Source organism: Puma concolor, chromosome E2 (assembly GCF_028749965.1).
Source record: "Puma concolor isolate L17-30 chromosome E2, mPumCon1.1.hap2, whole genome shotgun sequence".
Lineage (NCBI taxonomy): Eukaryota > Metazoa > Chordata > Mammalia > Carnivora > Felidae > Puma > Puma concolor.
Window position 1 is genome coordinate 27,965,775 of NC_141681.1, and position 21,106 is coordinate 27,986,880.

General features: G+C 54.1%; 1 protein-coding gene and 1 long non-coding RNA gene across 9 annotated transcripts in view; one reads left to right on the forward strand and one right to left on the reverse strand.

The window, feature by feature from the left end:
• KIFC3 (kinesin family member C3) overlaps positions 1-21,106 on the forward strand; it is a 77,383-nt gene that overhangs the window by 29,545 nt on the left and 26,732 nt on the right. For 2 of the 8 annotated variants that reach the window (XM_086689320.1, XM_086689319.1), the window contains exons 3-6: positions 8,585-8,792; positions 11,353-11,495; positions 15,353-15,491; positions 18,517-18,719. In XM_086689320.1, the coding sequence (XP_086545446.1) occupies positions 8,585-8,792; positions 11,353-11,495; positions 15,353-15,491; positions 18,517-18,719 (693 nt within the window). Of the gene's footprint in view, positions 1-4,581; positions 4,736-8,584; positions 8,793-8,851; positions 9,174-11,352; positions 11,496-15,352; positions 15,492-17,812; positions 17,835-18,516; positions 18,720-21,106 lie in introns of those variants that run through there. The other 6 variants (XM_086689321.1, XM_086689323.1, XM_086689325.1 and 3 more) reach the window with 6 other exon arrangements.
• On the reverse strand, positions 2,651-7,047 carry LOC147573439 (uncharacterized). Its single transcript, XR_015244773.1, has 2 exons — positions 6,511-7,047; positions 2,651-3,460 (listed from the first exon to the last, which is right to left on the reverse strand). It is a non-coding gene; the product is annotated as an uncharacterized LOC147573439 (long non-coding RNA).

Here is a 21,106-nt window from a genome sequence, read left to right on the forward strand (position 1 = left end):
ATGGGTAAAAATGAATGGAGAAGCTGAACAAAAAGTGGGAACGATGTTAATAATGCATGCCTTGGCTTCGAACAAGGAGCTAGAATGATTTAGGAGCAAGAAGCGAAGCAGGGTCAGGGGTTGGTGGGGGTGGCGGGGAACGTTTGGGTGAGGAAGACCAGGCAGCTTCTGGATGGCGGGCAGGCAGGATGCGCAGACTCAGGGAGGAGGGGCAGGGGCAGGGGCAGGGGCAGGGCTGATCTCTCATGGCCATTCTTGTTAAATCTTTTTATTACCTGGTGCATGAGTACATATCTTCTCAGTGTTTGCATTCCTCTCATTTTTTTGACTACAGGAAATGATAACGGAAAAAAAAAACCCTCTGTTTGCTTATCACCCTGGAGTGCCAGGAGAGGTATCTGCCAAATTTTTTCTCAGGTCAGGAAGAGGTTTCAGTTTTCCCTCACCTGAGAGCCCAAGGAAGCACTGCTGGGTCCAATCTCCCTGGCAAATGCAGAAAGGTAGTCACTGTCTAGACATTCTAGGGCAAGGTGGTTTTATTGAGGGAAGAGTTGCTTGGTTCCCTGCAGAGACTTTTGTAAATAGGAGAACTGTTTCCTCTGTTAATACAGCTTTTAGAAAGAAGGCACCCTTGGGCAGGGATGGGGGAGTGGGCGGTGCACAGAGGGAGCTGGAAGGGAGAGGAGAAAGAAAGGTACCAATTGTTCAAGTGTCTATTGAGCACCTAGTGCCTAGAGCTTAGTGTGTAGTAGATGAGAACGACGGGAACTTATAGACCAGCCAAGGGTTGTCCAAGCCCCCACCCTTTCATGTCCACTGAGGAGCGTGGCTTCCTGAAAGCTGGCAGGTGTGAGCCAAGAACCGAGCCCTCCCTTCCCCCCACCCCCACCCCCCAATATGCTCAGAGGTTAAGGTGCCAAGTCCTGCAGCTGGGAGTCAAACTCATGATTGCAGGGCTGGGTTCAGAACCCATGGGATCCTCCATGGGATTCCTCCCCAGCTCTTTCTGCGCTGTCCATAACAAACTCTTTCAGGAGCATTGGAACATGTGGCTTCAAAACAGTGGCTAATTGAGTCAGGACTGCTTAAATATTTGACTCCTAACTCTAGAATGTTGCTCTTCAACTTCAAGAAACTGTTACCCAGAATCGTGCAAGGATATATACTTTTCATAACTGCAGGGTGCTCCTTATTGACCACATTGAAATAATTGTTTAAGGATTTATCTCTTATCTCCTTTTGATAAGAATTATCATTAACTTACACAAGAAGAAAGTCTGTTTGCAAATGCTTTAAAGTACCTGTTCTTTCCCTCTGAATTATATGTAATCTGTTTATGTAGTCAACGAAAATTTACGTGATACCAGGCACTGTAGGGGTTTTCCTTGGATCAAGTCAGGAAAGGGCCCTGCCCTTCCAGAGCAGTGTAGACAAAAGAGGCCATTATAATCCAGTGTAGTGGTGTGGTGGGGGGATGGGCAGTCAGGAGATATACTGCCTGGGAGGGTCAAAGAGCGTGACCTCTAAGCTTGAAGGACTTGAACAAGCAGGAGTCAGCCAGGTGGGTGGAGGCAGGTGGGAGTCGGTGGAAGGAGAGAGGCCTTCCCCGCAGGGAGAACAGCATTGCAAAGGCCTGGAGGTGATTGAATCTCAAGGTCAATCATTAAAACTGGAAAATCATGTACATCTTAGGTGTGCTTTATTCTAGCTTACTGTGAGAACCAGATCAAACCCAATCCATGTTATTCCCCCTCTTTACTTCCCTCTGGGTGTAGAAGTCTTGGGCTCCTGGCTACGTCTCAGACACAGACCTGAGAGTGAAGGAGTTTCAGGCTCTTTGAACACAGAGATGATGCTGCGGTCCCCCGGCTGGAGGGCAGGGTGGATACGAATATGGATCTGCTGTATTTTGTCTACTGCGTCTTGTGTGGCCCTTCCTATGTTTCTATATTTCTGCCAGAAGGTGGGCAGGAGGTCAAGGCCGAAGGCTGAACCGAAAAGTCCTCACTCCTGGGTTCAGGACCTCAGCATTGGGATGGCCAGGTTTCTGGCAAATCTCTACCTTCCCTGTGGCCAGGAGAGAGTTAGCAGCCTCCATATCAAGGCATCAGTGAAGTTTCTGGCACAGAAATGACCTTGAAGTCATTGGTATGTAGTTCTTGGTGACATTTTATATTTTAAACTAAATTCCAGCAATCATAAAGCAATTTGCTTTTACATTTCAAGTCAGAGTTTTGTGAGCATTCCAAAAATGTGTCCATCTAATACCTCAATTTTCTTTTTTCTTTGATGCTTTGATCTTAATAAACTCTTGCATCTGATATCTGAAACTCATTACATATCATAGTATTATTTGTGTGTACTACACATACCTATGTGTGTAAGGTACATTTATCCTATGAGCTCTGTCACACACTGGGTTTGTGAATGAACTATTAGAGGCTCAGTTTCCTCTCCTGAAAACTGGGGATATAATGGTGTCCACCTCCTAGGGTGGTCAGGGTTAAATGGGATCTTGTTTATAAAGAGCTTAGCCCAGTGCCTGGCACAGTGTTAGCTTTGGATAAATGGTAGCTATTATGTGCATACAAAAAAAAAAAAAAAAAAAGACTACTAAAATGTTGGCAGCACTTATCTCCAGGGGGTGGGATTATGGTTACAATGAACATTTATTACTTTTGCAATCAGAGAAAACGAACAATAAATGTTATTATTAATTTAAAAATCTGTCTTTGGCTTTGTCGGAAGGAACCTGCAGTTAATGTCACTGTACCAGCCTGCAAGTAAGACAAGGCCTCCAGTTTCATATGAGGACTTTAAAGACAAACAACCTTGTTCAGTCGAGTAATAGAGACTGTAGCAAAGGGAGATACTTAGTCAGGATTCTAGAGAAATGCTGCCCTCATCCAACCCTGCAGTCCCCCTGACCACTCTTGTCTGGAGAGCAGGCAGGGGGTTCAGAGAAGGTAATTCTCAAATTACAGCCTTCTCTCCTATTGGGAGGTTATCTGGGGTTCTTAGTTGGAAATCTGTAACTCTCCAAGGAACCATTCCAGGAGATGACATTTATCCTCTTCTGGGCCTTTACTTGGGTGTCTCAGAAAATAAAACACACATTAGCCCACTTCCAGTAGGGGGATTGTGAGTGTCCTATTCTGGCATCCAGAACAATCTGAGGCCCAGGACCTTGGCTATGTTTCCGGCTGAGATTCTTGACTGCCAGCCCAGTGCCTGGAGCGGCAGGAGATAGAACTCTCCTTGATCTGAATGCCCCACTCCAATCCCTCCTTGCACCTCTTGGGCCATGACTTGAGAAGCAGGAAAGAGCCAAGTTGCCCACCCTTTGCCAATTATCTGCAGAACCATCAGCCTGCACTGGGCTGGTTTCTGAGCTTCTTTCTCCTCCTTCTGCACCCTGGAGGGAGAATACTGCTGCAGACTCTGGAGTAAAATGCCGCCTCTGTTTGGGAGACAAAGAACAGAATAGCTCCTCTGGGTCAGCTGTCTCTCCTTGGCTCGCCGGCTCCCTGGCCTCCCCTGTGCTTCTTCTGAGACATAAGGAGGGACTTCTGGGCTACCCTGGGAGCCGCTGCCTGCTCCTGAGTGGTTGCATTCTGGACGTGTTTTCACTGGAGCTCAAAGGAATATTTTACTTTGAAAAATCTTAAGCACTGGAAGACGTTAATTTGGGGGTGGTGCTGTGGCTGGGGAGGCAACTGGCATGTGTATCCTTACTAGAACTAGTGAGAGCATGTGTGCATAAACAGGAGTGGTAACGTGTGACACGCATGCGTACCCATGCATGCTAACCCGAGTGTGAGAAGTGTGTATGAAAGCGTGGACTCAGGTTTAAAAGGATGTGTATGTTACAGTGTTAGAGAACGTATGTGAGCAGGAAGAAGGAGATACGTGCACTAAGGAGCAAGCAGACCGTTTGTGGGAAGGCATGAGTCTGAGCGCCAGACCATAACGTGAGTGGGTGTGTAAAGTGACTAAGAACGTGGAAGTGTACACATGTACCATCTAGAGTGTGTGAGAGCATGTGTGAAAGCGTGTGTGTTAGAATGTCAAGAAACGTGCTCGCGTATGGGAGTTTGTGAAGGGCAGCACGGGAGAAGCCTAAGTGTGAGTAGTAACGAGTGTGTGCGAAAGTTCCGTACGAGGGTTAGCAGATGTGCGCGTGTCGGAGTGGAAGTTTACCTGCAAAAGCACGTATGTAGGACTGGCGTGGGGACGTGTGTGAGAATTGAATGTGTGCGTGTGTGCGGACTAGAGCATGTGTGAAGGCATGTGTGAGGGAGGTGTGTACTGGCTTACGAGAGCCCATACACGAAAGCACAAGCACGTATGATGCTCCGTGTGCACCAGTGGGTGTGCGCGCACGTGTGCACTAATGTGTGCCGGGGGTGGGGGACCCCGGGGCCGGGCGGGAACATCCGGGCGGAGCTGAGAGGCAGCCGCCGAGTGGGCGGCCGCGCGTGTGAATGTGAGCACGCGCGGGAGAGTGAGCGGGAGCGCGCGCGCGCGCGCCGCCGACCCCCGCCTGGGAAAGAGCCGGTTGCCATGGGAACGCGCCGCGGCCCGAGTTAATCATTTCCTGTGGAAAGTGTGCGGGAGGGGCGGGAGCGGGGCGGGCCGAGGAGGCGGTGGCGTGGAGCTGCCTCCCGCCGGCGGGCCGGGTCGGGCCGAGCCCCGGGCTCTGCGGCGACGCCGGGATCCTGCCTCCGCCAGGCCGGTGAGTCGGGGACCCTGGCGGGCGGGGGGCGGGCTGGGCTCTCGGGGTCCGCCGGGTCCGCTATTCCGCGCGCCGCGTCCGGGCCCGCCTTGCCCGCAGGACCCCCTCCCCTGCCCGGACCCGCTGCGGGGCGCGGGGAAGGCCGGGTGCCGGAGAACCAGCTCTGCGCAGTCGCCAGCCGCCCCCCGCGCCGTCCAGCCGGAGCCGAGGACCTTGCCCACAGCACGGCCTGGGGAAGCACGGCCCTTGGGGTCCGAGCAGCCTCGGGACCCCCCCCCCCTCCCCCGCCGCCCTTCCAGTCTCTTTGGCCCAGGAGAGCCGGAACCTACGGCGGGAACCGCGTGTCCCGTCCGCGCACCCCCCTCCCTTTACAGAGATCCTCCTGTACCCCCAAGGATTTCTTGAAGGCTACAGTTTCCAGCCCTCCCACCATGTACGTTCCCTGGGCAGTTCGCTTTCCCCCTGGAAGGGCAGGGGGAGGGCAGGCCAGCCTGAGGTTGGCAGGAGGGCCTGGGCCAGTGCCCTCCTGGGCAGTAGGGAATTGAGCCACTGACAGCAGCAGCCTAGGGGATCCCAGTAGGGAGAGCAAGCCAGAAGCCACCTCCTTCAACCCCCTGTTGTGAGTTAGAGCAGAACTCTGGCGCAGTGAAGGGCCTGGTCCTGGAAGATTTTAAAGAGGAAGCTGTATTTAAATTCTCAAGTACTCCCCCAGTCCCCAACGTACTCCCCCAGTCCCCAACGTATCTGTCTCAAGGTTGTGGGTCAGCTGTCCCTGACCTTTCACCTTCCCCAGCCCTGAGGCTGAGTGAGCACCTCTCCTTGCCCAGGCACACTCCCCATGCCCTTGATAAAGTAGCTGTCTCCTTGGCCAGAGAGAGTCATTTGCAAGGAATGCAGCCTCAGAATGGGGCTGTATTTGCAGTGACTGGACTTTAGGGACATAGGGTGATGAGTTCTGCTGTCCTTATGGAGCTGAGGTTTTGAAGTCTGTGTTGTCCTGGAAAACCCAGGACCTGTGACTGTGTGCAGGGGAGGGCCCAGCCTCTGTCCAACCTTCCTGACCTTTTCCCCCAGAGAGACTAAGCCCTCCCCAGCAGCAGTATCTGGGCAGTTGTCAAATCTGTCCCTCAATCATTGCAATATCTCTGGTCTGGGGGCAGCGGGGGCTGCACTCTACTACCAAATCTGTTCCTCTCTCCAAGCCAGCCCCCCTGCATTCACTCATCCCTGGAGAGAGGGAGATCACTGAAAAATAAAGATTTTCAGTTCCTTGTATATGCCAGTATTGTTCTGAACACTTTATATATGCTTTGTCTAATTCTCATACCAACCCTATAAGGTGGAATTCTCCCCATTTTCAGATGGACATAGTAAGACATGGAGAGGCAAAGTAATTCTCCCAAGGTCACACATCTACCAAGTGGCCAAGCTGGGTCTGAACCAGTTTTTGGTCATAGCCACTCCACTACTTGTCCCCATTACCCCACCCCGTGAGTCCTAAGTTGGTAGAAGCCCCAGCCTTGGGCTTATTTGAGTCCTGGATACTTTTGACCTTCCCACCCTTCTGGCTGCTAAATTCAGCTGCTTTTTCCTCTTTAGGATCTTGCACACACCCTTCCTCTTTCTTCCTGATATCTTCCTGGCTGCTCCTCTGACTTCCCTTCCAGAAAGCCACAGCAATATTGTCTCCTCCTGTCCCCACCCCTCAGACTTAGAGGATCTCCTTAAAAGTCTTCTCCCTCACCCGTGGAATCGACCTTCAATGCCCATCTCACCTATCCGGTGGCTTTGGCATGTAGGTGGAGCCTCTCTCCCTCCTTGCCCGTTGCAGCTGGTCCTCAGCGTTGGTCGTGTGCCCAGCTCCATGCCAAGCAATCTGGAGCAAAGGACATCTGGCTGTTCCCCCTGGTTCCTTCCACTCCACACTGGTCCACATCCATTTTCCTCAGTGGGATCCTGTGCACATATTTGAATTAGTGTCTGCCCTGTCCTGTGGACCATAGTCCAGTAACACTGTACCCAGGAGCTTCCTCCAAGTTGTCTTCCTCAGTCCAGGAGCCTGGCATTCTTCCAGAGCTCAGCTCTGTGACCTTCGGCCACCAGATCTTCTGCCACCCAGCCCTGAACTCTTCTTTGTCTCTCCCAGTTGTTCCTGGCTCTGTTGACCCAGCATGCTCCGATCTCTCCTATTCTAAATACCACATTCTCTGAATTCAGCCTGTCCTCCTCATCCTAGCCAAACTTCCCCAAAGAGAAGGAAGTGGCGGCTTCCTTTAGCCCCGCCCACCTCTTGGGCCTTCCCAGGTCTGCCCTCTGCCCTGCTCCACTGATATGCTCCCTTCAAGAGCCCCAGCCGCTTTCTTCCAGTTTGAGCTCTCTGTGGCGTCACTCACTGGGAACTGACCATCCTCTCCTTCCCACTCACCATCCAGTCACGTCTGAGGACTCTGCACCTGCCTGGTGCTGTTGTCACCTCTGACCTTCCTTCTCCAGCTTTCCTTACCACCCAGAGTGAGCTCTGGTTACCTCTAATATCACCTTTAGTGATTGTATCCTCACCTGTGGCATTGGGACGCCCAGTAGACTCTCACCTCCGAGTCTCCTTGTTTTTTTCCAAGATGCAGCCCGAGCTTCTGTCTGCATTTATTTCAGGGCATTCACCCATCAAGCCACTGCCCGGAGCTTAGTGTGGGTGTTGCTGCAGCTCCAGGCTGGGTGGTATGGGGCTGCACAGATGATCATTCTGTGGGCCCCACCCTGGGGAGCCATCCAGGGTCAGGGGAGTGGACACCGATCAACCAGATAATCTTTACTGTCTGGTAGAAAGCAGTCTGTGGCCCAAGTGGCACCATTAGGAAGTCCCCAGGTGCCTGAAACTCCCATTTTAAAACCAAAAGCAAATTCCACATCACCTCCCTGAGCTGACTTGACTTCTTCTTTTAACGGCATCACTGTCTGAATCTGGGGCTGTAGCTTGGTACTTTAAATGCCCTCACAGCTGCTTTGCCACACGATAGGTGCTCCATAAAGACTCGTGTAGTGAATGCTTAAAAGTCTGTCCTGTCTATTGCTCAGTTCATGAGGGACTTCTGGGGCTTTCTATCCAGACCAGTGCTCCCCACCCCCTGCCCCCCATTCTCCCATACCACCTGGTGCTTCCCTGCTTTCCTGTTCTGATTGTGAAGGTTTGTTGAGGTGCTTACCACCCTCCTGACAGGGAGCTTTGAGGCCCCATCTCTCCAGATCAAAGAGGACCCCTGGTAGGTGTCTGACACACAGCAGACACCAGATAAATAATTATTAAATGAAGAAGGAATGAATCTTTGCCTCTTACTGCCTGCCAAGTTGTAGCCACAGAGTGAAGGCTAGTTGAATACATGAATGAGTGGACTGTAAAAGAATTTGATATATATAAGCTTAGCTTGTCACTGGCCACAGTCAGGCCTGGTCTGATTACGTTTATGGAGATGCTGTTGATTTTTGCTTCCTCCCTGTGGGGCTATGACCTGGTGCGGAGGCTGCCAGGCTTCCCGTGGAGGGGCTGAGATGTGAGGTCTCCACAGTGTGCCGCAGACACACCTGACGAGCTCCTCACCCACTTCTGAGCCTCCTACTTGGAAAAAAAAACAACCCGAAATGGTGCCGTGTTCTGTCTATTTTGTCCCACAAGCCCTGGGGATCTTTGGGGTGGGATGGCGGGAGGGGTCGGGGGTGGAATTGCAGTCGGGGCTGCCCTTCTGGGTAACAGGTGACCCTGTTGCGGATGGCAGGCTCCGATCTGCCCCCCCCCCCCCCCCCGCGGGGTGCCGGCCAGCCCGCTTAGTCTCGCCTCCCCTGTTCTGTCCGCAGGCTGCCCGGCGCCCCGACGACGAGGCCGCTGAGCCCCGGGCCATGGTCCCGTCTCGCCGGCCGTGGAACCTGGGAGCCACGCCCTCGCTGCGCGGCCTGTGGAGAGTGGGCCGGGCCCGGGAGCCCGAGCCCGGGATGGCTCGCCCCGCCCCCGCCAGCCCGGCCGCCCGCCCTTTCCCACACACCGGCCCGGGGAGGTTGAGAACTGGTGAGTCCGCATTTTTAAAATGCCTCTTTATTTCCCTTCCTTCCTCCAGATAGCAGCGATGAGGCCGGGCTTTCTCGCAAGTTCCTAGGCTCAGTCAGAGCTGTCAGGTAATTACAGGGTGCCCGGCAGCCCGCGGGCCGGCGCGGAGTCGGAGTCGGGGCGTCAATCTCGCCGGCGCTCCTGCCCCGCGCCCGCCTGTAAAGAGAGGTCCAGGACGCCGAGTTAAACTTCAACGCGGTCGCTGGAGTCGGGCGACAACGCCGCCCAAACCACGCGATCTCCGGCCAGCCGGGTCGGGGCGCTGCGCGGGCGGCCGGTCCTTGGTCCTTGGCCGAGCGCTTGCGGTCTCGCTCCGGTTTCTGCCCGCAGCTGGTAAACAAGGTAGGTGAAGTGGCAGCCCGGTGCCTGGCGCGGCACTGACACCTGATCGCGGCCGGCCCGCCCGCGGGGGACGTGAGGAGCGGACCGAAGCCGCGCCGGAGCGTGGCCCCGCGGAGTTTGGGTGCCATGCGCTGGGTTTCAGGTGCCATCTGGGGCGGATCCTGTTGGGGCCCCGACAGCAAGTGGGCAGTGAAGGAGTTTGAGTCTGGACCCCTGCTGCCCCTTGGGGGAGTGTCCTTCTTTCTGGGTCATGTCCCCTGGTGCCTCACACACCAATAAGTGAGCAGCACCTCTGATTTCCAATGCGGACTGGATCATTGGGTCTGGCGCACTGCCCCATGACTGTCTCCTGAGCTGAGCTGGGGCAAGTCATCCTGGAAGTGTGGAGGGACAGAGGGGTCTTCAGTCCAGATGTCTTCAGAGGCTTGCTGTCTGTTGTTCTGACCCCCAGAGGAAGGGGGTTAGATTACCAGCCTGTCTGAACTAGCAAATTCCCTCTGGGCCATCAGATCCAAACCCTCTGATGTACAGAAGGGGAAACTGAGGCCCAGAGAGGGCACACAGCAAACTCCTGTTCAGTTCTCTCTCTCCCACCACATTTGTGCCACTGATGGCAGCCAGAGTGATACTCTCCAGAGTTTCTCTGTAGGGGACGGTGAGGCTGGGGATGGCCCCGGGGGGGGGGGGGGGTCTCTGGAAAAAGCTTGGGCTCTTGGGTCAGATAGCCTCAATTGTCTGGAAGGGGATGAAGATGTACTCCACAAGGTTGTCCTAAGGATTACAAATATAATATGAATGAGTATTGCTTTTCTGGTTAAAAAAAAAAAGAGCAAAAAGAAAACAAGAAGCAAAAGACGAAAACAGCTTCCTTAGAACACTAAAAAAAACCCTTGAAAAATCAAGAACACAGAAAACCCCAGAAAAAGTAGAAAAAAGAAAATAAAAATTACCTACAAGATCATTAGTGAACATTTTATATAGTTCCTTCCAATCTTGTGTATGTGCGCATGCATGCCTATAAATGAGTATTATGAAGATACAGACTTAGCCACTTTGAAAATTTAAGACAAAGGTCAAATGAAATCCTGTGTGTGAAATGCTAAGCAGAGTGCCTGCTACTGAGTAGGGTTCTAGCCAGCTTGGTTCCCCCCCTTCCCTGCCCTCCCCAGCCCCTCTGTCTCCACCCCCACTCTTATCACTACCTTCAGAGGGATAGTCAAACAGAGGGTGGTGGGTCAGCACATGGGACTGGAATACTGGGTCAGCGTGACCCTGGGCATGTTATTAACCCTTCTCAGTTGTGGTCCTGACGGCCTGCATTTGTGGCCACTTTCTGTGTACCTGGCACAGAGTGAGCGTTTTACATGTGTCATTCCGTTTAACCCTCGCCACGGGACTATGAGCTTGGTTCCTTATCCCCATATTCTTGACAAAGAAACTGAGGATCGGGAAGGGCATTAAGGTCTTGGAAGCGCTTGGCCCAGGATATCATTACCCCCCGGCGCGGTGGCTCTGCAGCTTGCCCCTGTGAGGTGCACCCACTTTCCCATCCCATCCCACCTCACGAGCTGTGGTGGGGGGTTGAGGTGGGGTGCATGGGATACCCATACCCCACTCAGCTCTTTCCCCCATCCAGTGAGGGAGGCAGTGTGTCAGAGGCTCAAGGGGATGTGCTTTAGCTGGTCCCGAAGATGCTTTTGGAGGCTGCAGGGACCAGGCCACCCGGTGTGGGGTTGGTCTTTATGAAGGCAGGGGAGAAATTGCCACCTAGAGGCAGCCTTGGTAATAAAACCACAGCCCTGGGGTGCACCTCCTGTGAAGGTTGGCACAGCCAGGTTGGCGTCGGCTTCCCTTTGCTGCTCTCTGTAGAGGGTGTTCATGAACGAGCGCCAGCCCCAAAATCCACTGTGGAGGGCGGGGAGCACCCCTCCTGCCCCGGAGGCCTTGGGTGCCTTCCTGAGGAGAAGCTTGGGGTGGCTTTTGGGAAGAAAGGAGCACAGCCCCTGCCTGGTGCCAGGCCTTCCCTCTGAGTAGGTCAGGCGTGTGAGGGCGTGTGAGTCCCTGCTGGCCGCGCCTGGGCCGGCCCGGAGTGTGGGGAAGCAGAACTCAGCCAGGGCCCTGGCCAGCGGTCTTCAGCCAGGGGCCTAGCATCTTACCCATACTCTCTGTCCCGGAACAGGGCGTGGAAAAGATACCCCAGTCAGCGGTGACGAGGACTCCAGTGCCCGAAGCGCAGCTCGCCCGGCCCTAGCTCAGTGCCGGGCCCTCAGTGTGGACTGGGCCGGCCCTGGGAGCCCCCACAGGCTCTACCTGACCGTGCAGGTAAGCACTGGGGCCTTCGGGAAGGTGAGGGCCCAAGCCAGGCTGATGTGTCTTCGCCCTCTGAGCTCCCAGCAGCGGGGTCCCCAGCAGGCTCTCTGGGGAAGCGAGCACTGAGAGAGAGCCGGGGACCTGCCTTGGTAAGCTTCTCACAGCACGCAGAGCCCGGATGGAGCAGTTTGCTTTCCTGGGTTATCTCAGGGAAAATCGCAGAGCAGATGACAGAAAGCTTTCAGCCACACCCTGGCTGAGGCGTTAAAGTGAGAACTGCGGGGCCTTCGCTGAGGAGCTCTTAGGAAAACAGGCAGGTTTTGGGGTAGCCGTTAATTCCTTCTCAGCATGTTTGTCCGTGGGGCAATACTTGTATTTCCTATTTAACGTGAGGATCCAAAGCCAGACAGAGGACTTTGCCAAAACTTGGATTCTTTTCTCTCGCAGTTATCACCAATTGACTTTCAAAAGACAAATTTTATATATATTTGTATATTTGGTTGTAGAGATCATACATAATGATAGTAATAATAGCTGCTATTTATGGAACACTGGTTTTGAACCAGGCACCGGTGCCATGTATTATATAGCTCACATTAGTACTCATGGTCCTCGTAACAGTCTCAAGACACAGCTACTGTTTTATTGGAGGTGTATGGATGAAGTAATGGAGGCCCAGAGAGGTTATGTAACTTGCTACTGGTCCCACAGCAAGCGGGGATCTGAATAGCTAAGCATGACGTGCTCGATAACGTATGGTATAAAAGAATTCACACAGGGATATAACATCTCGAAGCTGAATGTTTTTTCCAGTCCTGCATCTTTTGAGAAATCCACTATTAAGAGTTTGGTGTTTATGTATCTTTCCTATATAATCACTTAATTATGTTTATACAATTTTATTATTTATTTTTACAAATTATTTTGTGACTAGCTCTTTCCCTCGACAGGAAATCTGGTGATTTCTTCATGCATGTCAGTATACAGAGAACTACCCCATTCTTTTGAACTGCTTCATAATATTCTACTTCAGGGTTTACCATAGGTTATCTAACTGGTGCTCTGTATTATTTCTGGTTGCAATGAGCTACTTAAATATCGATGCATTCTCACAACTGTGGCTTTGAATAATTTAAGGATGGCACAGGCACTGCACTTTTTAAAAGAATACAGATATTTATGAAGTGCCTCTTCTGTGCCAGGTTCTGCGCTAGGTGCTGACCCATAACCTAGCGGAGAAATAGACCTGACAGCCTGGCAGCCTGACAGCCTGCCACAAAATAATCAAGTGATCACAAGTGTATGAATGCAAACTGGACAAGGACCATTGACACAGTGATGGAGGATGAATGACCAGAGTCACTTGGGCGGGTTGCAAAGCTCCCTGCCCAAGAAAGATTGCACACAAGAGGGCTCACTTTGAAGGGACATGGGCACATGGGGGGCAGGTGGGAGGGGAAACCCAGGTGCCCTTTGAGGGCATATCCTCCCTCATGCAGATGAAAGTCCTGGGCCTGGGCGGCGTGTGGCCCCAAGTCCTGATCTGAATGTGGCCCAAAGCTTGATGTGGCTTCAGGAGCAGTCTTGGGCTTCAAGGCTTTTCTTGGCCCTTCTTGTGTGGTTCATCTGCAAACCGAACCAAACAGTCCTTCTTTTATGTTAAGGTCTGCAAGAAAAGCAGGTCTGGTGTGGGAACAGTTAAAGAAACTGGAGAAGCCATTTGTTTTTCCTCTGAGTTGAGCCATTGGTAGTTAAATCGGGAGGTGGTCAGAAACCGGCTGCCTTGAGTTGGGCGGTGGCTCTGTTCTTGAATTTTGATTATGGGGTGTTGGGTTGTGGTTGCTGCTGAGTCCTGGGGTCAGCAGATCTGCTGAGAATCTGTGAGGAGCTCCTGTAAGCAACCAGTTTCCATGTTGGTGTCCTTCTGGGCCCCCATGAAGCTCCATTGTGTTTATAGTTTGCTTCGAGGACAGGGATGTGGGGCTGAAGGAGGGACCCGGGCACTGTGGGGTGAGCAGGTAGGCTTAGTGAACCTCCCCCCTGCCCCAGCCTCTCAAGTAGTTAAAACCTGAGATGCTCCCTCTGAAGGTGCTGCAGAAATCCCCAACCCCCCTGGCGTCCCGGCTGCCCTTCCTGTGGCTTGGCCACCAGGCCAGAAATAGCGTGACCTTTGCTCTGGTCGGCAGTTGGAAACTTCCAGCTGCTGCCATTGCCGCCACCGCTGACAAGCCTGCTCGTGATGGTGTGGCAGTTGGTCAAAGGGTGGGGACAAAATAAAGTCGGGGGGGGGCGGGAATTTTCCTACATATGAGAGACTGTGCTCGCCACCCTCCCTTCTCAAGTAGAAGGTGAGGTCGAGAGAGAGGGAGTCAGAGACGGTGAACGAGGCTGCTGATGTTGCTCTTTTCCTCTTTTCCATTCTGTTTATTGGATTCGGGGTTACAAAAGTTAAAAAAAAAAAAAGGAAGAGTGCAGAAAAAGTACAATGCGAGTGGCTACCTGATATCGAGCCCTTTCTGTGTGCCAGAGGCTTTGAGTACTTTGCACAGTTCCTGCAGTTCCCCTTCACACCAGTGGCATCAGGGGGCTAGTACTGTTTCTCTTGTAGGAATGGGGAAAATGAAGCTTCAGAGAAGGTGAGTAACTAGCCCAGAGCCACACAGCTCACCTGAGGCGCAGCCATGTTTCACACCCAGCTCTTGCCGACTCTGGACTCAGAACGTTCTTTTAGACAGAACGTTTGTCTTTTGTTTCCAATACAGTGGGCACAAAGACACCAAAAACGTGTCTGTAGGGGCACCCGGCTGGCTCTCAGTCGCATGAGCGTGCAATTCTTGATCTTGGAGTTGTGAGTTCGAGCTCCCTGTTGGGTGTAGATGACTTAAATAAATAAAACTCAAAAAAAAAAAAAATGTGTCTGTAATGCCCCTTCCCAGATAATTTCTATTGACATTAAAAAAACAAAACAGGACACTGTAGATGCTTATAAGGCTAAAAATAGGTTCAAAGTGAAATGTAAGGACTCTTTGCCCTTTCCCCCCACATTCTCTTAGTTTCTTTTTACTCCCCCAAAAGTTTAAATGATGCACGTTTCTCCTCCTAGTTGCTGCGTCACCTGACCTGCCAGAGACAACCATTGTTTATACAGTTCCCCAGATTTTTTTCAAGGCCTGTTTTATTTCTCTTATCCTCAAATGGGATTGCACTTTGCATGCGGTTCTGCGGCTTGCTTTGGATGTCTTTCTGTGTGAGCTGCAGGTGATCGTCTCCAGATGACTCTTTCTGCCCCTCCCTTCTCTCTCTCCCTGCCTGTCCACCTGTCTGTTCCTCCTTCTTGGCCTCGGTTTCTCCTTGACCAGGAGATGGGGGGCATGGGCTTCCCCTGCTTGTGCAGATTTGTGTGCCCCCCTCTTGGCAGTCTCGAGCTGGGGGCAGCTGACATCGCGGGGGGTGTTGCCCTGAGATTGCCGTGTGCCTGGTGGGGCTGGACAGCCCTGCGAATGGTGGGGCTGTGGGCCCGCAGCAAGTAGGCTGCTGCACTGGTGACTCCCGCCCCACAGAGCCTGCAGGGACAGCCCAGTGAGCTTCACCTGAGAACTTCTAAGTGCCCCAGAACCTTCTTTGCCGGTGCAGATAGCTGGCTGCCGAATGGGGGCCAGGAGAATGCACTGCCACTGTCCTGTCGTGGCATCTGGGCACATTTCCTTCCAGACCCCGGGCCTCATTGTCCTCACCCACTCACACAGCGAGGGCTGGGTCCCTGTGCTCGGGATGCTCCGAGCTCCAGGAGCACACCATCCGCAGGCTCAAGGGGGTCCCCTCCCGCCTGTAGTCCCCTTCACGTGAGGATTCTGGTTGTGTCTTGGCAGCAAGCCCTGCTGGACAAGGGGTGCGAGAACAAGAGTCAGGGGACGAAAGAAGAGAAGCTCCTGAAGAGGCAGGCGCCGGGCCCCAGGCGGGACCGGGAGGCCCAGGAAGCTGGTGGCGCCATGAATGTAGAGAAAACAGGTAAAGGAGGTCTGCCCGCCAACCTGGAATAGCCCTCGCTAAAGCTGGCACTGGCAGGGAGGCTGCTCTGGCATTTGGACTGTCCTCACACCCTGTCCTCCTCACCTGGAGGTGGCCCAGCCAATTCCTGGCCACCTTGACGTGGAACTCAGAGACCCCGGCCTGCCCATCCCACTCCAGGGATACCCTCCTCCCACTGCCCGCAGGGCCCCACCAGTGATAAGAGGCTTTGGCCCGTGTGGGCTGGGGTTGAGTTTCCCTGCTTTTTGTCTTTCCCCAGTGCTTGTCAAAAGCAGGCCAAGGGTGGCAGCCTCAAAGACGCCACGGCCTGTGGAGAGAAGCCTGACCCCATCCCCTTTATCTGTGGATGCGTCAGGGACCCAGAGGCTCTAGGACAGGGCTTTGCTCTGCTCCCTCAAGGCCAGGGTCGAGGAGCTGGTGGCTCCATTCTTCTCTGACCAGGATGACTGGTTCTAGAAGATTCTATGGACCCCCTTTGTGGGGCTTCTCCAGCTCAGGGAAACCTGAGCTCAGTAATTGGGGAAAAAGCATCCTCAGGAGCCCAAAAGGAAGGCCAAGACTGTGTGGAGAAAAAGCAGCTGGTCTTTCCCCTGTTCTCTTCCTCCCGTCACCAGGGGTCGATCTGTGTTTCTGAACTTGCTGTGTGGTGGAAGGAGCCACTCCCTTCTCTGGGGTTGTCCCAGAGCTGCAGCCGCCTGTCTGGCATTCAGGGACAGGTGTTGGGGTCTGGCTGAGGTGTGGGCAGACAGGACTTGGGAAGGGGTGAGCTGTCCAGCCAGTCAGATCGGCTCTCCCAGTTCGTGGAGAAGAGAGAGACCAGTTTCTGTCAAGGGGGTGGACTAAGCCTTGTCAGTGGGGCTGGGGCCAGACTTCCATCTTCCTGAGCGTAAGGCACAGTGAGCAGGCAGGGTCTCTGAGGCATGCTCTCTTTTAAAACTTGCACTGACATCCGACCCACTGAGAGGCATGTGGCCTTCTCAGGGCCAAGTCCCATTCATTCCCTGGCCCCCAAGTGCCTCTTTGACCTCACCTCTCCCTCCCTCCTCTGGCCTTCCCTTAGCTTCTTCAAGGTCTTTTCTCCCCTAGCAAGTGCTCTCTAGGCCCTGTTTCAGCTCCCCTGGCTGTGCCCCTCTGCTGGGGTCAGGATGAACCCCCGTGTGGACTCCAAGGGCATCTCAGAACCTTCCGAGTGTCCTGGACGAGAAGGACTATTCTGTGTCTTGTTCCAGCCCTGTGGTCTGTGGGATGACACTCACTCACTTCTATGCATCCTTCATGGATCCCAGGCTCCTTTCCCAAGGATGCCTCACTGGGACCATTGTCCCCACTTCACAAAGGAAGACCCCAAGCCCCCCCTCCCCACACCCCCATCTCCCAGGTGGCAGAGCGAGCTCTCAGGACCTAGAGCCCTGGTGTGTTCCCCACCACACCATGGCAGTCTGCAAAGGGCTGAGGGCCACGCTGGTCACATGCTGCTCATGGCAGCCCCGTGTGCGGGCCTGGAAGCATCCACCTGACCTCACTCTCTCTAGAACAGATAGCAGAAGCTTGGCCAACTGTGTATGATATGCATGCTGTGTCACATGCAGGCCACACTGCCAGGGCCACTAGCCAACCGGTAACTGAGCCTGCTCCAGCTCTCCAGAGGGTCTCGAGTCGAAGCTATTCCAAGGGATTGTGAGGAAGGGAAAAGCCAGCCCGTGTGTGCTTTACTTGCCCTCTTGAGAGTGGGGCCCGAGATCCCTCAGGGTCTACCCTCCTGGGAGCAGGGCTGTGACATCCCACCCAGCCCGGAAACTCTATTGTGGCTTCTCTGAAGTCTCAGTGAGCGCACTTGCTGCCTCCCGGTGGGTTGAAGCTGCCAGCAGGGTGCGTGACTTCAGGTGCAGAGTCTGGGGGCCCTCCAGTCCTGCCCCATAGGGCTCTGGCTCCTGGGATGTAGTGTGGGGGAGCCCCGAAGCCTGGCTGCCCTCAGACTGGAGGCTTGGAGACAGCAGGTGCCGCTTGTCACACCTTGGACCCTTCTTTCTGCCTCCTGGGGCTTTGGTTGGGTCCCAGTTCAGGCTGCCCAAGGGGAGAGGCAGATCTCCTGCCTTCAGAGCCTCTCCTCTACCCCACTCCTGCACACCCCCTGCTCCCCACCTGCAGAGACCATGAACGTTCTTGGTATCCTCCAGGCAAGCTATGACAGGCATCCCAAGCCCTATTGTCACATCGTGGCCCTTGATTCTGTCTTTGTCCTTCCGTCAGTCTGTCTGTTTCTTTCCTGCTCCTGGTGACAGGACAGTGGAAGGCCGTGGGAGGAGGAGGATTCAGGCTGAGGTACCACCCTCTCCTGCTGGTATTTATCACTTTGTCGTGCCTGTGCAGTCCCTGTGCTCAGCGCAGGTATCGGCCCCAGAGCGGGCCTGGCTGTGTTCCTGCTCACATGCTGTGCCTGTCTCTGTGCGTCCTGGTCTGGCTGCCCCTTGCACACGCACACCCTCCCCTTGCCCCTTCTCTGTGTGCAGGTGACCACTCCCTGCAGAGGTCAGGGCACAGGCTGGGGAGCCTCTGCCTCTCTTCTGTACTCTAGAGGGGGTTTGGGGTTTAAAGAAATCACGTTTTCCCCCAAGAATAGTGTTTTCTGGGGAGAGAACCCCGGACTCTTAATCAGCTGTTGCCAGAAGGCATGTCTTTCTCAGCTGCGATTCCTTGCGGCCTGGCCACAGGGAGGGTATCGCCCATCAGACCTCGGACACATACTTTGAAGGGAGTCTAGGGCGAACGTCTCTTGCCTCAGTCCTTATCCAGGCAATTCTGTCTCCCAGAAGCTGCCCGCTGAAGCGGCTTCCTCCAGGGCCTGCCCCGGCCAACCCACGCCGCTGCCGCCCCCAGCCCTCGCCCCGCTGGCTTGCATCCCCTCCCCGTCCCTGACGGTCTGCCGTGCCGTGACGGGCCCCCTCTCCTCATCCAGGGTGGGTCCTCTGCTGTCCTTTCTGATCGGCCACTACTTTGCTCATAGGTGGGCGGCTCTTTGGCAGCGGGAGGTGCTCGAGCCTGGCGGGGCCGCCAGGTGCAGCCCCCATGGTGCATAGGATGGTGGAGGCCATGTCCCAGCTGCAGGAGGAGAAAGCCCGGCTACAGGAGGAGCTGGCAGCCCTACAGGAGAGGCTGGCCCTCCGAGACAGTGACCAGCAAGCCACATCCACCCAGCTGCAGAATCAGGTACCTGGGGAGGATGGGATGGGCAGAGGCCACTCCCCGCCGTGGAGCAGATCAGAGGACACTGCGTGGGCCGCCCGGAACCAACCCACCGGGCGGCCGACGTGATGGACAGATAGGGTCTCCTCTCTCGGCTCAGGAATGCATGAGGGGGCAAGGTGGCAAGAGTCAGAGGCCTGGGTCTCCCATCCTGCTCATCCTTGTGCCCCATTCCTCGTGGTTCCGGGGGGCCAGGACGTGCCTCTCCAGGAGTGACAGGCTGTGTGCGTAGATGTGAGGGAAGCAGGGAGGTACGGGGTCGCTCCCAGCCCTCAGGCCGGTGCCGAGTCCACCCCATCTTATTCGGTGCCTTGGACTGGGCAGTCCAAGTGGACAAAAGTCACTGCAGTGGTCACCCCAGGGAAAACGGGTAGGAAAGGAGAGGCTGGTGTGAGTGCCTGTGGGAGGAGAAGCATTCAGACTCTGGAAGCCAGGGAGGGCCTCAGGTTTATGCTGGCGAGTGCTGTCTCCTTCCTCGGCTGGTCAGGACATTCGGGACCTCGGCTGCATGCCCTGTGGGACTGACCGTGGGCCCTCCTTCCCCACCTGCACGTGGACCCCGAGGCCCCTTTCCAGAGGTTCAGCTCCCCACACCCATGGCCAGTGTCTGTCTTTTGTGTCTGTCTGAACTTTCCCACTTCCCCAAGGTCCCCCCACCCTCTCTCTACATCATCTCTGCCTTGGATCTGTGCCCTGAGCTGTGGGCCCAGGACTCTCTGTTGACGGGCCCGCCTTCAGCTGGAGCCAAGTTCTTACTCTGTGGTTCCCACCATGTGGACCTTTTGCTTGGGGAGACATCACAGAATACTGTGACTTGTTCTCAGTTCCAGGGAGCAGCAGATTCTTTTTATGCATTTTTAATTTTTATTTTTTAAAGAGGGAGGGAGAAAGAGGGAGCAGGGGAGGGGCAGAGAGAGAGTGAGAGAGAATCCTGAGTAGGCTCTATGCTGTCAGCGTGGAGCCTGATGCAGGGCTCGATCTCATGAACCGTGAGATCATGACCTGAGTTGAAATCAAGAGTCAGATGCCTAACCCACTGAGCCACCCAGGTGCCCCTATGCATTTTTTAATGTAGGATTTTTCCCCCAGCTTACGGATGTATCCTCTTCTCCGGAACTATCTGTTCTGACCACTTGTTCCTTGCTGGGTTAGGTGGGCCTCCTTGGGGCATCCCTAGTGCCCTGTGTCTCCTTCATACACTGACCCCGTTGTTTGCTGCCTCTGGGCCTGTCTGCCTCACTCTCAGGGGCTCTTCTAGGCAGAGTGATACACTAGCTTTGTGTCACTGTTGCTTCCTTCGGTGCCCGCCTGCCTCTCTCCCTCAGCTGTTTGCTGAGTGCGCGGTGTGCCCTGGGCACCAGGCTAACCACTGGGGATGTCCAGGTGGGCAGGTGTGCTCTGGCCTGTGGAGGCTATGGTCTAAGGGAGGACAGACATTTGTTACATGTACCCATGTGAAGTTAGAAGAGCGACAAGGGCTCTGCAGGTGGGTACACACACAGGGCATGAGGGCTTGTACCAGAGGCCTTTGTGAGGGACATCAGGGCCTGGCAGGGAGGTCAGGGACAGCCTCCTTGAGAAAGTGGTGCTGGAGCCAAGGTCTGGCACAAAGCAGAGGAAGGGGGTTCTGAGCTAAGGGAATAGTCTGTGCAAAGGGACTGTGGCAGGAGGAGCAAGATATAGGGGCAGAACCAAAGCTTGGGTAGCCCTGTGGGACTGGGGGCTCGTCCAGGGCCCACCCCACAGGGCACGCCTGGCCCGTGGCAAGAGCTTATCCGCAGCTCTTCCTTCCTTGACCTTCTCCAAGATAGACTGTCCAGGCAGTTAATTTTTGAAATAAGTTTTTTTTTTTTAAAGAGGTTTACTGAAATATAACTCACATACCATACAATTCACCCCTTTAAGGTGCACAATTTAAATATATTAAGTATATTGAGATGGTGATACCACCATCACCATCATCCAATGTCAGAACATTTTCATCACCCTAAAAAAGCCTAGTCACCCTCCTTTCCCCCTCCCCCCACAACCCCTGGCAACCGCAGATCTGCTTTCTGTTTGTGTGGACTTGCCTTTCCTGAACATTTCATGTAAATGAAATCATAACCATGTGTGGCTTTTTGTGACTTTAAATGAATTAAAAAAAAACACATTTTTTCCCTTTCATTAGCAAAGTTGGCTTACTTTTTAGAGGGGAAGTTGAAGGTGAAGGATCTTGGCCTTTTTGTGGTCCTTGTGCCCCCAGGTCTGCAGGTATCCCCAGCCCCTGTCCTCTCCCATCCCCAGCCCCTCTGGATGATTGAGAGAATTCAGAATGGTTCTCCGTCTTTGCTCAGGCTTTATCCTTGAAC